The sequence below is a fragment of the Terrapene carolina genome, unplaced genomic scaffold, assembly GCF_002925995.2.
Source record: "Terrapene carolina triunguis isolate 2854851 unplaced genomic scaffold, T_m_triunguis-2.0 Scaffold85, whole genome shotgun sequence".
NCBI classification, from domain to species: domain Eukaryota; kingdom Metazoa; phylum Chordata; order Testudines; family Emydidae; genus Terrapene; species Terrapene triunguis.
Genome location: NW_020664436.1, coordinates 23,271,333 through 23,285,956, shown reverse-complemented (window position 1 = coordinate 23,285,956; position 14,624 = coordinate 23,271,333). Strand labels below are relative to the sequence as shown.

Sequence of the window (14,624 nt, the reverse complement as noted above, 5' to 3'; positions counted from 1 at the left end):
TTGTTGCAGTGTAGACATACCCTTAGAGTGAAGGGAACTGTGTGGTGAGTGAGGGGGTGATAGCAAGGGCAGGAGCAGAGATGGTGGCAGGATTCCTGCTGTAAAGGATAGAGAGAGACTGAAGTTGAGTTTTTTTTAATCCCTGTCTTTCAGCATTGACTTCAGTAGGGCAGGAAATAGGAAAACGAACCCACTTGAGTTTCCACACATTCGTGCATCCCTAAATGACTGGTTCAGGGGTCTCATTAAATGAATGAGAAAAATGGTTACTTTCAAGGCTCTAAAAATACCTTTGTCAGCTGTGTTGCTTGTAGCTGCTTCAGACTGTCCACCAATGTGAACCCCTGCCAATTTTAAAGGATAATCAATACTACCTGTGTTCGTCAGTGTCATCAGTAATAAAGGCACAATAATGCCATCATTCTCAAAAAAAGAGGAGCTTGTGTTCGGTCCAGCATTATAATGTCTGAAGCTCATCTGGAAATGATCCATCTGACCAGCCTAATACCACAAAGAATCCTCAAACAGTACTTCCTTTGTCTATCTGCAGTGGCCCAAGCACAGAGTCTTTATGCTAGTCATCAACAAAGACTCTCAATTGCACAGGAAATAACACTCATGCAAGATATACTCTTTAATGAAAGCCACCTCACTGTTGGTTCTTCCCTCTGTTGGTGTTGGATTGGGTGCAGATCTGGGGGGGAAAAGGAGTTTGATCCTCTTATATAGAATATTTTGCTTGATTGTGAGTGTTTTGGAGAAGCTTGTTATGGTTGTCTGGCTGTCTTTGTTAATGGAACCGATCATTTATTTTTAGGGAGAATATTTAGATCTCAGTTTGTTGCCTGAGCCTGTGGCACATTTACCCCACGCCTTTAGGGATAGTGTAGCCAGCTGTGGGAGGATCATCATAGCAAAGTGTTGCACAGCATTGTATGCATGTCAGTACATACTTGGTCCTGCTAGTGAAGGCAGGGGGCTGGACTCGATAACCTTTCAGGGTCCCTTCCAGTTCTATGAGATAGGTATATCTCCATATATTTATTTATTTGGCTGGAGCCAAGGATTGGGTCTGGAATACTTTAAACAAAATTTACATTATTTTGGTGGTGATTGATGTAAAGCACTCAGGGCTAAAGGCTTTTTCCCTAATCCTTCTTAAGATTTTATTGTAGCATTTGTTGAGGGCAATTGCGTTAAAATGATTCCATCCCATCTCAGTTTATTGTTCCTTTAATTTTAAACCGCACAAAATCCATAGGTTGATGTGACAATAAAAGGTCAATTCTTTGTTCTAACATAAAACTACTATAAGAAAGTGTACACAGAACGAATGATTATGAAACAATGTACACATTTTGGCCCTACTACTTTCAGCTGAATTCTGAGGCAGTTGCTTCAGTATCTTTAAGATGCTCAAGAGCCAGTATCTCAATTTCCCAATCTATGGCACTTGACTGCAATGCTATGCCTCACCAACTCTGTTTTTTGGGAACTAGAAAATGTAACAAGTTAGAGCATGCGGCCACAAGATTATTGTTTTCCAGGTTCCTATTGATAGGAGTTTTAAATGCCATTGGGTGAAAGGGACATTTTCAGTCACATCAAGAGCCAGCAAAGTTGCAGTCCTCTTGTTCTCAAAATCCATAGGATTTGATATCGTCTTCATAGTCAGAAATCCAGCAGTATTGAAAACAAAACATTAGTTTTCCTGTCATGTTTGAGATACATTGAAAGCATGGAGAAGAGAATGGTATTTAATCATTAGACTTATACAGGCTTTGAATTCAGAAAAGTAGGTACTTAGTGGGTTTGATTCTTCTTTACTTACTTGTTTTAAATATAGTATTGCCAACCTCAAGTGCACAAAAATCATGAATCAGGCACCAAAATATCATGTGATTGGCTTAAAAATCATGACATTTTAGAAAATGATAAATTTGGGGTTATTTTTGTCTGCCTTCTGGTTTTTCAGCATTTGGGGTATGTTTTTAAGCTTTTCTCTGCAACCTTGAGGACTAGAAACGTGCTATTTTTAAAATGAAAGTTGGGATTTCTGTATAATCATGTGGCTTCAAGACTGGAGCTTTAAGATACCAGGTATCATGGCAACAATATAACACCACTGGATTTAATTGATCCTCCCCCCCCCCCCAATTCTCACCAGTGTAAGTGATAAGGCAAATTGAGGCAGGTGAGTTTAGCAAAGTCTTAGCTGAGGACAGATGACTTTCCACTTTGATTATCTTATGCCCTGTTTTGCACAAAGACTGTCCAATTTATCCTCTAATGAGGTCTAGAAATGATTCGTTCTGACATGCAGGGCCTCAGTTTGGTGCCAGCGAACTTTCTATCCTTGGTGATGATGGTGTCTGTGAAGCAGATGGCAGAGCATAACTTCATGGTTGTACTGTAAAGGAATCATTTCCCCTCCCCAGCTTTGTTTTATAATTTTCAGCTTATTATTGCAATACCAGCAAGACCCTCAGTGAATTCCAGAGCTTGTTGATGAATTGGGGAGTTAAGGTGAAGGCTCAAACATTTAAATAAATAAAATATTGAAATAAATCAATCCCAAATAAAGGTCAGAGATAATGCCTCTGTTTCCCAAACACTAACAGATTCTGCACCAAAATAATGGTCATTATAACCTGTAGCTTGCTTTCCAGATCTAAACAATTTCTCAATTGATTACCTAGTGTGATCACAATATAAACAGTTCATTTACTTCTGTTTTTAAATGAAGCAACTTTGAAGTACTTAAGATGCAATTTCAAAGCATCCGTATATAAAATATAAGGTAGCAATTGCTTTTAACCAGCCATCAGTTAAACTATTTGCTTTATTTTTGGCTTGCATCACTGCAGGAAGGAAACTTATGCTCAGTATAAACAATTACAGTTAATAACTAAACATAGTACTTGGCTGCTATGTACATTGCATATAGTTACATTTCCTAAGAAAAGATGTATTTTTGCTGTTTGTATTTTGCTGCTTAATAAACTGATGGATAGGCTGGTGGTTAAAAAAAAAAGTTCCTTTAAAAGGTTGATTAGAGAAGACTGCAGGATTATAGTGACTAACACAGAAAGGATAAAAGATTGTTTGGTTTTGAGAGAGGAGTAGCAGATGAGGCCAGCAACATTTTTATAAAACACCATCAGAACAAAGTATTTTGAAATGTCTGGTAGTAGAAATTAATTGAATGCCATGTACACTTGCAAGTATGAAACATAGTACATCTGAGAATTAATGAGACAGAGAGATAATAAATTGACCTTTGAATTCCTTCATCTGTATTTCTTCCAAAAATAACCTCTATGACATCCTGAGGTCTAAGAAGGTAAGTGTAAGCTGGTGAAACAACTCAACACAAAAACACAGGGTTAGCCAGTCATGTTACGGAACAACAGTTAAAGCATCGGAATGTAACAATGTTTTTCTTGATCAGTTCAAGGTTTCTAACCCATAACTCTAGGTTAGACAATAGCCTCTCCTTGCCTGTTCCTAAAACAGTTGGTTTTTATACCCCCCCTCCTGAAGCACCTGTGTAAGCCTGAGTTGTTAACTCCTTATTTGCCATGGTAGTGTCTCTGTACCCTGTCATACTTACTTACTAAAATGGTCTCATTTTTTCATGCACATTTGAAAAGACATAGGATGCCAAGCACTGAACAAAAACCATAAGTAATCATTTGGGGCCTGTGACACTAAGCATTCATGCCCTGCACACCATTGTAATGATCTTTGTACAAAATATGCATTGTATGGTATCATTTGAAAACTAATAACTCACTAGTCAATAATGTCATAGTGAAATGTATGTAGTGACATTATATGTAAAGATATGAATATCCCCTGTATGGGAGAGATTCCAGAAGACTGGAAAAGGGCAAATATAGTGCCAATCTATAAAAAGGGAAATAAGGACGACCTGGGGAATTACAGACCCGTCAGCTTAACTTCTGTACCCGGAAAGATAATGGAGCAAATAATTAAGCTATCGATCTGCAAACATCTAGAAGATAAGTTAAAAGTAACAGTCAGCATTGATTTGTCAAGAACAAATCATGTTAAACCAACCTGATAGCTTTCTTTGACAGGGTAACAAGCCTTGTGGATAGGGGGAAAGTAGTAGACGTGGTATATCTTGACTTTAGTAAAGCTTTTGATACTGTCTCGTATGACCTTCTCATAAACAAACTAGGGAAATGCAACCTAGATGGAGCTACTATAAGGTGGGTGCATAAACTGGTTGGAAAACCGTTCCCAGAGAGTAGTTATCAGTGGTTCACAGTCATGCTGGAAGGACATAACAAGTGGGGTCCCACAGGGATCAGTTCTGGGTCCTGTTCAATATCTTCAATGATTTAGATAATGGCATAGAGAGTACACTTACAAAGTTTGCGGATAATACCAAGCTGGGAGGGGTCGCAAGTGCTTTGGAGGATAGGATTATAATGAAAAATGATCTGGACAAACTGGAGAAATGGTCTGAAGTAAATAGGATGAAATTCAATAAGGACAAATGCAAAGTACTCCATTTAGGAAGGAACAATCAGTGCACACATACAAAATGGGAAATGACTGCCTAGGAAGGAGTACTACGGAAAGGAATCTGGAGGTCATAGTGGACCACAAGTTAAATGAGTCAACAGTGTAACACTGTTACATGATGTTCACTTTTTTTGCATTAGCAGGAGTGCTGTAAGCAAGATATGAGAAGTAATTCTTCTGCTCTACTCCACGCTGATTAGGCCTCAATTGGAGCATTGTGTCCAGTTCTGGGTGCCACATTTCAGGAAAGATGTGGACAAATTGGAGAAAGTCCAGAGAAGAGCATCAAAAATGATTAAAGGTCTAGAAAACATGACCTATGAGGGAAGACTTGAAAAAAGTTGGGGTTTTTAACCTCTGATGCTAGGACAAGAAGCAACGGGTTTAAATTGCAGCAAGGGACGTTTAGGTTGGATATTAGGAAAAACTTCCTAACTGTCAAGGTGATTAAGCACTGGAATAAATTGCCTAGGGAGGTTGTGGAATCTCCATTATTGGAGACTTTTAAGAGCAGGTTAGACAAACACCTGTTAGGGATGGTCTAGATAATACTTAGTCCTGCCATAAGTGCAGGGGATTGGATTAAATGACCTCTTGAGGTCCCTTCCAGTCCTATGATTCTATGATGTTGTTAGCACATGTTCAAAACCAGACAGCCCTGCCTAGGCAAAAGTTGTTAGACAGGCCTATCCTAAATCAAGGAATATGTGTTCATCTCAATTTATGTATAAGTAGTATATAGAACAGCAGGAATGGCAGGAAACAGAACAATTTGGATTTCAGCAAACACAAGTGGGGGAAGAAAGAGCATGGAGCCTCCTTCACCGCCAGACTCCATGTCGCTGCCTTTACTGCATGAATAAACTTTATTTTGAAGGGTAACTCCACTTCAGAGGTTCACTGGATTATAAAAGAAAGGGGCAGAGAACCCCAAGTTAACTCTAAGAAGACAAAGGCATCGACGCCTTTGGGCCTCTGGGAGAGATCCTAACCAAGGAAAGGGTCAGTCACCATCTTGTTGGAAGATTGTGGGTGAGACAGGCCATCTTCAACAAAGCCTTGAATCAAAACTTGCTAGGTTAAGTTTTAGACTTTTAGATGTGTGTTTTCACTTTTATTTGCTTGTAACCATTTTTAACTTTATCTCTTATACTTGAATTCACTTAAAATCCTACCTTCTTTTGTTAATAATCTTGTTTTATCTTTAATCTAAACCAATTCAGTGTTTTGTTTAAACTGAAATGTTCGGTAAATCCAGTTAAGGTAGCAAACTGTTGAATATTGATTCTTTACAGGGGCAATGGACCTATATCTGAACAATCCAGGAGAGGGATGGACAGTGCAGAACACATTTTGGGAAAATTTGGGACTGGGAGTGTGTTGGGGTCACTGTGCAAGCAGTAACCAAGGCTGGTGAAAGCCAGAATGTGACTTATGTGTGGCTGACAGGCTGCTGGAGTCAGAGCTGCTGGACCAAGGCTGCAGCTATACACAGACCCTCAGAAGTGTGATCTGCATGCTGGGAGGCTGTTTGTGAGCGGCTCACGTTGGGAGTTAGAACAGCAAAGTATTGTGTGGCACCCAGAGTTGCTGAGCAGGCAGTGACACAACCCCTCACTGGTCTGGATTGCACCCTGGAATGTGACAGGGCCTAGTTGTGCCATTTGGGCACAGTGTCTTTTTGTAGTCAGTGTGGCGATTGTCCTACACTAGGCAAGCACTAGGAGCAATTCTACCTCAGGAAGTTCACAGAGAGTGTCTCCTGCTGCTATCCCCCTTTGAAGGATACAGTACAACCCTCCCAATTGGGTGCCATGCCCACTTTATGGGCTGTTGGGCAGATTGGCATGGCCATGACCCCAACCTCTCCCCTCAGTGCCCTCTTTGGGGTATTGTGCACCCCAGAGGTGCGTGGGGAGGGCACTTCATCACAGGGAGAGCAATACTGAGTGATCTGTGAGCAGGAGGGTTTCTCTGTGAGTCCTGCACTCCTGTGTAAGGGCCAGTCACAATCTGGTCCCATTTTTATGGCTAGATTAATTTTAACAGTGATATGCAGTATAGTAAAGTTTGATACTGAAATGCCACATAAAATGCAATTGTTAGTGGCTTATTGGGCCTAAGTATTAGGTTAGGAATCTCATCTGGCCCACAGAGCCCTTCATCCTGCTGAGTTAGATAAAATGAGCACCATGAAGGTGAGTCTTTCAGAGGAGTCCTTAAATAATCAAGATCTTGTGTGCTGTGTGATCATTACAGGTCCCATGGCACTAGTAAGAGTTAGCCATGATGTCTTTGCCCAAAACTTCCCTTCCCCATAATATCTGCATTGAACTGTGTGCCAGTTGGTTGCTGTCCTCCACTTCAATAAGCAGCATATAAAGAAAAGTAATCCCGACCATTTGAACAGAAGCCATTGTAGTCAGTGGATACCCTATTATACGGCAGGTAGTATAATTTTTTATAGCCCTGATCCATCTCATGTGAGTGAGGCCAGAAAATAATGGTCAATTTTCTACCAGCACTTTTGTGCCAGAGCTTTTGTTACAGCAATCACCATCAATTTGGGCTTGATTCCCTGTATATTGAGACTATATTTATACAGGAAAAGTCTCTCAAACCCTTTGACATCCTGAGCGCCACGATGCTGGCCAGAATCACTCTCCCTATCAATGAAGGAATCTTAGAACCAGCCAGAGTGCTATAATGAACCCCGGCCACTCTTCCTCCCACCTCCAACTCTGTGGAAAAATAGTGTCAGGTGATGCCGAAAGGCTTCAAGCACTTTTATGCCCACCCAAATCCAAGGTCCTTGGTCATCTCTGCAATGCAAGAGAAATCAAAGTTCACTAAAGGTGCTCCTAAGGACGAGCACACTAAGATGTTACATCTGTATGGACAGATTCAGACTGACTTATACACATGCAACTACCACTCTAACAAATTTGGTTAAAACTGGAGCAGCAGAGGGTAGGAATTTTCATAGAAGTCGACTAGTTTAGAATAATTCCTCTAGGAATACTGCATGGTTGCAAATCATAGGCTAAAACTTCCAAGGCTCACTGATTTAAATTTCCCAATTGAGGCCTGCAGGCTTAGCTTTGTATATCAACAGAATTAAATAGTTTGACATTGTAGATGTCTCTGATGTTATCCAGTTCCAATCTGAGTAATTTAGAGCAAAATACTGTAGCAAACACTTCCCTTTTTGATAAAGTATGTTATTTATCTTTCCTTGATGACCATCCAACTTTCTTTCTTTCAAGAAAAATGTAACCCTGTTTATTTGTTAAGTAATACCAACTTTTTGTACTTTTGTATTTAGCTGATAAATTTAGAAGAAAACTAGAAGAACTGGAGCGAGAGAAGAATTCTTTAAAATTTCAGCTTCCTTCCAGGCATCCTTCAATTATCAGCTTCTTGGACAGATTCAGTGCACAAGTTCAAGCAGCGTTGTACTGGGCTGGAGATCGGTAAGTTCACTGGAGCCTTATGACATGGGACTATATTTCTGTTTTTCTTGAAGTACTGTGTACAAGTTATGGCTAGATTTTAATATTTAATATTTAATATAAAATTTTAATTTTAATATTATTTGTTATAAACTATTCTTGTATTTCGAGAGACACTATCAACTTGAATTATTGGAAACTGATTAATTATAAGAGATTTGTTTTCTGATGGGGGCACCCTCTAAATTGTATGTCCTGAGTATTTTAAAAAAAATGTTCATGAGGGTTTTTCTATTCCCCTGCTGAAGACTAGGGCCTTGACTACACTTGCGAGTTACAGCCCTGTAAAACCACCCCCAGCGCTGTAACTCACTCCCCGTCCACACTGGCAAGGCATTTGCAGCGCTGTATCTCCGTGGTTGCAGCGCTGCATGTTCTCCACTTCCCCGAGAGGAATAGCGAGTATTGCGCCGCCGCCACGCTGCAGCGGCGCCAGTGTGGCCGCCCAATGCGCTGTGACTGGCCTCCAGAAGTATTCGGCAGTATCCCACAATACCTGTTCTAGCCACTCTGGTCATCAGTTCAAACTCTACTGCCCTGGCCTCAGGTAACCAACCATGTGACCCTCCCTTAAAATTCCCCGGGAATTTTAAAAATCCCCTTCCTGTTTGCTCAGCCTGGCGTGGTGTGGAGTGCTATCAGTGAATCTTTCCAGGTGACCATGCCTCCACGCGCCAAGCGAGCCCCAGCATGGAGCAATGGCGAGTTGCTGGACCTCAACAGTGTTTGGGGGGAGGAAGCTGTCCAGTCCCAGCTGCGCTCCAGCCATAGGAATTACGATACCTTCGGGAAGGTATCAAAGGACATGATGGAAAGGGACCATGACTGGGACGCCCTGCAGTGCAGGATTAAAGTGAAGGAGCTGCGGAGTGCCTACCGCAAAGCCCGCGACGCAAACGGCTGCTCGGGTGCTCCCCCCGCGACCTGCCGGTTCTACAAAGAGCTGGATGTGATACTTGGGGTTAACCCCACCTCCACCCCGAGCACCACCGTGGACACTTCAGAGCCGGGGTGGGAGGAGGAGGAGGAAAACGGGAGTGAGGGTGGTGGGGCGGATGGAGACGCCCCAGAATCCCTGGAGCCGTGCAGCCAGGAGCTCTTCTCGAGCCAGGAGGAAGGTAGCCAGTCGCAGCAGCTGGTACTTGGTGGAGGACAAACAGAAGAGTAGGTTCCCGGTAAGCGGTTTTTTTTTCTGGAAGGAATTTTTTCGGTGCGGGCTCTTTGGGAGAGGAGGGTTAGGCATGCATGCCTAGATGCGGAATAGTGCATTGATGTGGTTTATCACATCGCGGTAATCGACCTCGGTAATCTCTTCAAATGTCTCATCCAGAACGTGTGCAATGCGCTTGCGCAGGTTTATCGGGAGAGCCACCGTGGTCCTTGTCCCAGCCAGGCTAACGTGTCCCCGCGAGGGGCGGGGGGATCATTGCTGCACACAGGCAAGCTGCATATGGGCCAGGGCAGAAGCCACATTGCAGTAGAAGACCCTCCCTTGCTTCCCAGGTCACCCTCAGCAGCGAGATATCGTCTAAGACGAACTGCTGTGGAAAATGTTGGGACAGTGTTCAGTGTAGGTGCCCCCTGCAGCTGTTGGCTCTCCCCAAGGCACAGAAACCCAGAGGACAGTACAGCCCTGAAACAATCAGTCCCCCTTACTCACCATTTTGAGGCTCCCGTGGGTTATGTGTGCTCTGTTTGGGACGGGAAAATTATGCTATTGTGTAGATAGACCCTGTGTGTGCCCTCCTTAAGTGCGGGGGAAATCATTACTCTGTCTGCTATAAACAATGCTGCCTCTGTTAAATGTTGCATTTGCCTATACAGCTGCAACAACCTTGAGACCTCAGCCGTCCCTCTTATCGCTTGCTCAGAGACTGCAAAGACTCAGGAAGAGACCGCGAAAAACCAAAGAAGACGTGCTGCAAGAAGTGATGCGGCAATCTATTAAAGAGAATGAAAAAGTACAGAACTGGAGGGAGAGAGAAAGCAGGATCCGCCAGGAAAACGCAGCGCACCGGCAGCAAAGCACGGAGCACCGGCAGCAAAGCACGGATCGGCTCATAAGCATCCTGGAGCGCCAAGCAGACACTATCCAGGAGCTCGTAGCCATGCAGAAGGAGCAGTAACGCAAACGCCCCCCCTCCCCACAGCCCTTGTCCCAAAACTCTTGTGCCCCACTGTTACTCCAACCCACTTTCCCCAACTTCCGGGTTCTTCATGCCACCAGCTGCCTCCAACACCAGTATCTTCACCATCCAGCCCTGAAAACCACAACCCTTACCCTGTGCACTCAACCCCCATCACCATGCAGTATAACTATCCTGAAGTGCAGCACTCACTGCACAGCACACCAGACAGGACATACGCGAATCTATGATTGTACCGTTCCCCACTCCACCCCCTTGCCCTTTCTGATTCCCAAGCAGTTGTTTCTTTTCAATAAATAAATGTTCTTTTCAATAAATGGATTTTTTGGCTTTGAAAACATTCTTTATTATTGCATAAAGTAAAAGATTCCTTAGCCCAGGAAATAAACAGGCACTGCAAGTCTGCTTAGCAAACACTGATTCCTAAAGATTGGAACTACTGCACTTCACTCCCGTGCAGGGCACCAGATATCACTGCTGGTTTTCAGCCTCAAATTGCTCCCTCAAGGCATCCCTAACCCTTGCAGCCCCGCGCTGGGCCCCTGTAATAACCCTGCTCTCTGGCTGTGCAAATTCAGCCTCCAGGTATTCAATCTCGGAGGTCCATGCCTGAGTGAAGCTTTCACCCTTCCCTTCACAAATATTATGGAGGATACAGAATGTGGATATAACCGCGGGGATGCTGTGTTCGGCCAAGTCCAGCTTCCCATACAGAGATCGCCAGCGGCCCTTTAAACGGCCAAAGGCACACTCCACAGTCATTCGGCACCGGCTCAGCCTGTAGTTGAACCGTTCCTTGCTACTGTCAAGGCTACCTGTGTAGGGTTTCATGAGCCACGGCATTAACGGGTAAGCGGGATCTCCAAGGCTCACAATGGGCATTTCAACTTCCCCTACTGTGATCTTCCACTCTGGGAAAAAAGTCCCGGCCTGTATCTTCCTGAACAGCCAAGTGTTCCGAAAGATGCGTGCGTCATGCACCTTTCCTGGCCAGCCTGTGTTAATGTCAATGAATCGCCCACTGTGATCCACAAGCACCTGGAGAACCATAGAGAAATACCCCTTCCGATTAACGTACTCGGATCCTAGGTGGGGTGGTGCCAGAATAGGAATGTGCATCCCATCTATCGCCCCTCTGCAGTTAGGGAACCCCATTTGTGCAAAGCCATCCACTATGTCCTTCACATTACCCAGAGTCACGGTTCTTCTGATTAGGATGCGATTAATGGCCCTGCAAACTTGCATCAACACGATTCCAATGGTCGACTTTCCCACTCCAAACTGGTTTGCGACCAACCGGTAGCTGTCTGGAGTTGCCAGCTTCCAGATTGCAATAGCCACCCGCTTCTCCACTGGCCGGGCAGCTCTCAATCTCGTGTGCTTGCGCCGCAGGGTGGGGGCGAGCTCCTCACACAGTCCCATGAAAGTGGCTTTTCTCATTCGAAAGTTCTGCAGCCACTGCTCATCACCCCAGACTTCCATGACGATGTGATTCCACCACTCGGTGCTTGTTTCTCGAGCCCAAAAGCAGCGTTCCACGGTGCTGAGCATGTCCGTGACTGCCACAAGCAATTTCGTGTCGTACGCGTTACGCGGCTCGATAGCATCGTCGGACTCCTTACTTTCACTGTCACTTTGGATCTTAAGGAATAGTTCGACAGCCAAACGTGACGTGCTGGCGAGGCTCGTCAGCATATGCCTCAGCAGTTCGGACTCCATTTCCTGCAGACAGATCGCGTTGCACAGAAACCGTTGAAAGATGGCACCAAAGGTGGACGGAAACAAAGGGATTTCTGGGATGCGAAGTGATGCATCACGGGGCGTTGGGACAGGACCCAGAATGCCCCACACCCACACCCCCTTCCCACAACCCACGGCGCCAGAATGGGAAGAGGTGCTCTGTGGTATAGCTGCCCATAATGCACTGCTCCCAATGGCGCTGCAATTTCCGCAAATGTGGCCACGACAGTGCGCTGGCAGCTGTCAATGTGGACAGACTGCAGCGCTTTCCCTACTCAGCTGTACGAAGACAGGTTTAACTCACAGTGCTGTACAGCTGCAAGTGTAGCCAAGGCCTAGAAGTGTCTTTTGTGCAGGTCTGAGAGCAACAGTACCAACCACGGTCAGACCTAGTTCTTGCTTTTCACTCTTGTCTCTGTGCACACGAGTCTCTGCTGTCTTTTCAGATTCAGCTTGGCTATTGCTTTTATTGTTAAACACCTTTTTTTCATTTGTGGTCTTTTGCATTTGACAGCACTTTGTATATACTTTCTCTGTTTTGCTGATAGAGTGTACTCTTCCTCAGGCTCTGCAAGAAGGTGTTTAAAAATCTTTTAGGCACAGTAATAGTTTAAATAGGGCTAGCTGGAAAAAAAATCTGTTTTGTGAAAAATGTTGAAGTTTTAAGACTTGTTTTTGTTCCACAGTGGAATAAAATCAAGGTCTTTTGAATTTTTCATGGGGGAAAAAAAAAGAGAGAGAAAGAGGAGCAAGAGAGAAACACTCAGCCCAGAACAGCCATAGCTTGCTGGTTAGGGATGTGGGAGATCCAGGTTAAAGAACCTAGGTCTCCCATATCCCAGGTGAGTGCCCTAACCACGAAGCTATTGGCTATTCTGGGCTTAGTTGGTCTGTTGGTCAATCGATCTATCTGGTTTTGATGAGAAATTCCACACTGGATCAGAGAAAACTTTTTTCCACAAAAATTTCATCAGAATTAATATATTTCTGTGAAAATGTTAGGTTTTGACAAATTCACATTTTCTGATGTAAGTTTTTTTTTTGTTTAAAAAAAAAAAAAATCCTGGCTGGCAGTAGCTTTAAGTTACTCATAGTAACACAAGAGCAGGTTCAGGATATTCAGAGGAAATATGATTTCCAAGTTTAAGAATAACCCTTGTTACAGTGGCGTGTTTGTAGGTTCTTCACCAGCCAGTCAGAAATCTTCACCCTTTTGAGAGCTGTATGAAATGTCACTTAGCAAAAACAAGAGCACTTCAGAGCTTCTGGGAATCCTGTACAATTTGGCTGGTGAGGAGGTAATGATTTGTAATCAGTGTAAGGCACATACACATTAATGGTCTAGCACTTTAAAATACTACACATAGATGGTTGCTTCTTGTACTTTGTTTTTGCCTAAGTACGTGTATATAATGGTCATGGAACTTTGTGTTCTTGCATTCTTGCTGATATTTATATTAGAGCTAGACTTTTCCAGTGATGTGGGATTCTTTTCCAATGTGTTTATTTTTACTTAATGTTTAGGAAACAAAAAAAGCATTCAGGTGCACCTAAAAGCATCATTCCAACAGGCCCTCTTGACTGCTCATTCAAAACATTTCTTTTTTTTATTACCCATTTCCTCCTCTCTTCACTAACTTTGATGTTGTATTGCATCCATCCTGCACCACGTGTCTTTTTTCTCTCTCTCTCTGTTTGATGGTATCATTTGTAATCTAACATTGCTTTTTCATTTTCCTTAATCCCATTTGTTCTCCAGCAATCTCTGTGATAGACTCCCGAAATAAAATCTACTCTTCCTCCATGGTAGAATATTTTTTGGAAATCGCTACAGGGTAACTATTAGCAATCACTTCATCATGAAGCTTATCACCATTGAAGCATTTTGATGCAATAGATATCCATCTGTGGAACTCTATTAAATGGAACATCATTGTTGCTATTAAGAGTCATTGATCAGTTTCTGGAGCAAGATTAGCACTTCTAAATATATGTACCTCCCGGATGAGTTTAGTCAAGAATTTCTGAACTAGAAGTGATCCAAGGTTACCCTGTCACCCGATGGATAGTTAAATGTATACATATGGCAATTCTTGTGCTGAAACCAGGTAGCTGTTAAAAATAGGCCATATGTAAGAAGCAAATTCTAATAGACACACACCATTATCGATTTCTCTTCCAGTAAGCTGTGTGGTCCCAGTACCACCTCAAATCTAATTCTGTCATGGCCAGTTCTTGTGTTCATATCTCCGAAGGTGGCAATATGAACTTGGGGTGATGTATTAGATACAGTGTCATCTAACATGGCATAAAAGCATCTTTTTCAGCATTAGGGCTTGCCTCAAGTGGAGCATACCACACGTCCTACCTTCAAACTGAAAATAGCAGCTATCAGGTGTCGAGAATAAACCTGCCAAGTCAATAATACAGATTTTGTCCTTGGGGACAAAACCAGAGCAACACCAGTGTGCCTATCAGATGTATTGCAGGCATCCAACAATCGAAAAGTCTGACCCACTATGAATCAGAGCTGTGCTCATGATGTTCAAATTCCACCCTGTCTCCTGTGTGCTGCTTATATCAGCTTTCAACCTTTTCAGTTCTTCAGCCAGGAGAGAATCATAGAATATCAGGGTTGGAAGGGACCTCAGGAGGTCATCTAGTCCAA

General features: G+C 43.3%; 1 protein-coding gene across 1 annotated transcript in view; it reads left to right on the top strand.

The window, feature by feature from the left end:
- Positions 1-14,624, top strand: part of DISC1 (DISC1 scaffold protein) — a 339,029-nt gene that overhangs the window by 76,988 nt on the left and 247,417 nt on the right. Inside the window, 1 exon segment of the mRNA XM_024209411.3 lies at positions 7,883-8,030. Within this exon segment, the coding sequence (XP_024065179.3) occupies positions 7,883-8,030 (148 nt within the window).